The following is a 1,103-nucleotide window of genomic DNA, read 5'->3' on the forward strand; positions in this document are numbered from 1 at the left end:
TAGAACTCTGTCATGAGTCCCCATATGGAGGACATTTTGGGGGGCAAAGAACTGCAACAAAAGTCTTATAGTGCGGCTACTTTTGGTCAACTTTGTTCAAAAATGCCCATGCCCATGTTATGAAATGCAATAAGTGCCAAAGGACAAGGAATATGTCCAAAAGAAATGAAATGCCATTGACATCAATCTTAGAAGTTGAATTATTTGACGTATGGGGAATTGACTTCATGGGCCCGTTTCCACCATCTGAAGGTCATCACTATATTCTGGTTGCAGTTGACTATGTTTCAAAATGGGTTGAGGCCATCACATGTGCCAAGAACGACGCAGCCACTGTGGCAAAGTTTTTTAAGAAGAATATCTTTGCGTGCTATGGAACGCCACGTGCCTTAATCAGTGATGAGGGCTCTCATTTCATCAATCGTATAATTGCTAACCTACTGACTAAATTCAACATTAGCCATCAAGTGGCAATCACATACCACCCATAGACTAATAGGCAGGCATAAATTTCTAACAGAGAGATCAAAACTATCTTGGAGAAGGTAGTTAATACTACCAGGAGGGATTGGTCATCCAAACTTGATGAAGCACTATGGGCTTACAGGATTACCTACAAAACACCAATTGGCATGTCCCCGTACACCCTGGTCTTCGAAAAAGCTTGTCATCTGCCGCTTAAGTTAGAACACAAGGCAATGTGGGCATGCAAGAAGCTGAAGTTCGATTTAGTTAGTGTGGGGAAAATCCGTAAGTTACAATTGAATCAGTTGATCGAATGGCGAAAGGATGCCTATGAAAATGCCAAAATATATAAGGAGAAAACAAAGAAATGGCATGATGAACGCATCAACGATCAGACATTCACCGAAGGTCAACAGGTACTACTATTCAACGCACATCTACGACTGTTCCCTGGGAAGCTGAAGTCTCATTGGTTCAGGCCATTCCGGATCAAGACCATCTTTCCCCACGGCGTAGTGGAATTAACAACTTTAGATGGGAGCAGCGTATTCAAAGTCAATGGTCAGCGGATCAAACCCTATTATGGAGGTGACTTCGATCGGCGCATGGACACCATTGATTTGGGAAAGCAAGATTAA

At 42.5% G+C, this 1,103-nt stretch overlaps 1 protein-coding gene across 1 annotated transcript; it reads left to right on the forward strand.

Annotated features, from left to right (window-relative positions):
* Positions 1-227: 227 nt before the first annotated feature.
* On the forward strand, positions 228-1,103 carry LOC120090726. The gene is made up of 2 exons (XM_039048442.1): positions 228-470; positions 546-1,103. The coding sequence occupies exons 1-2, from the start codon at positions 228-230 to the stop codon at positions 1,101-1,103; spliced, it is 801 nt and encodes a 266-aa protein (XP_038904370.1).

This window comes from Benincasa hispida, chromosome 11, assembly GCF_009727055.1.
Source record: "Benincasa hispida cultivar B227 chromosome 11, ASM972705v1, whole genome shotgun sequence".
Lineage (NCBI taxonomy): Eukaryota > Viridiplantae > Streptophyta > Magnoliopsida > Cucurbitales > Cucurbitaceae > Benincasa > Benincasa hispida.

Coding starts and splice junctions, on each gene's coding strand:
- LOC120090726 (XM_039048442.1), top strand. CDS start 228: ATGGGCCCGTTTCCACCATCTGAAGGTCATCACTATATTCTGGTTGCA. Junction 471..545: donor TCAACATTAGCCATCAAGTG/GCAATCACATAC, acceptor ATCTTGGAGAAG/GTAGTTAATACTACCAGGAG.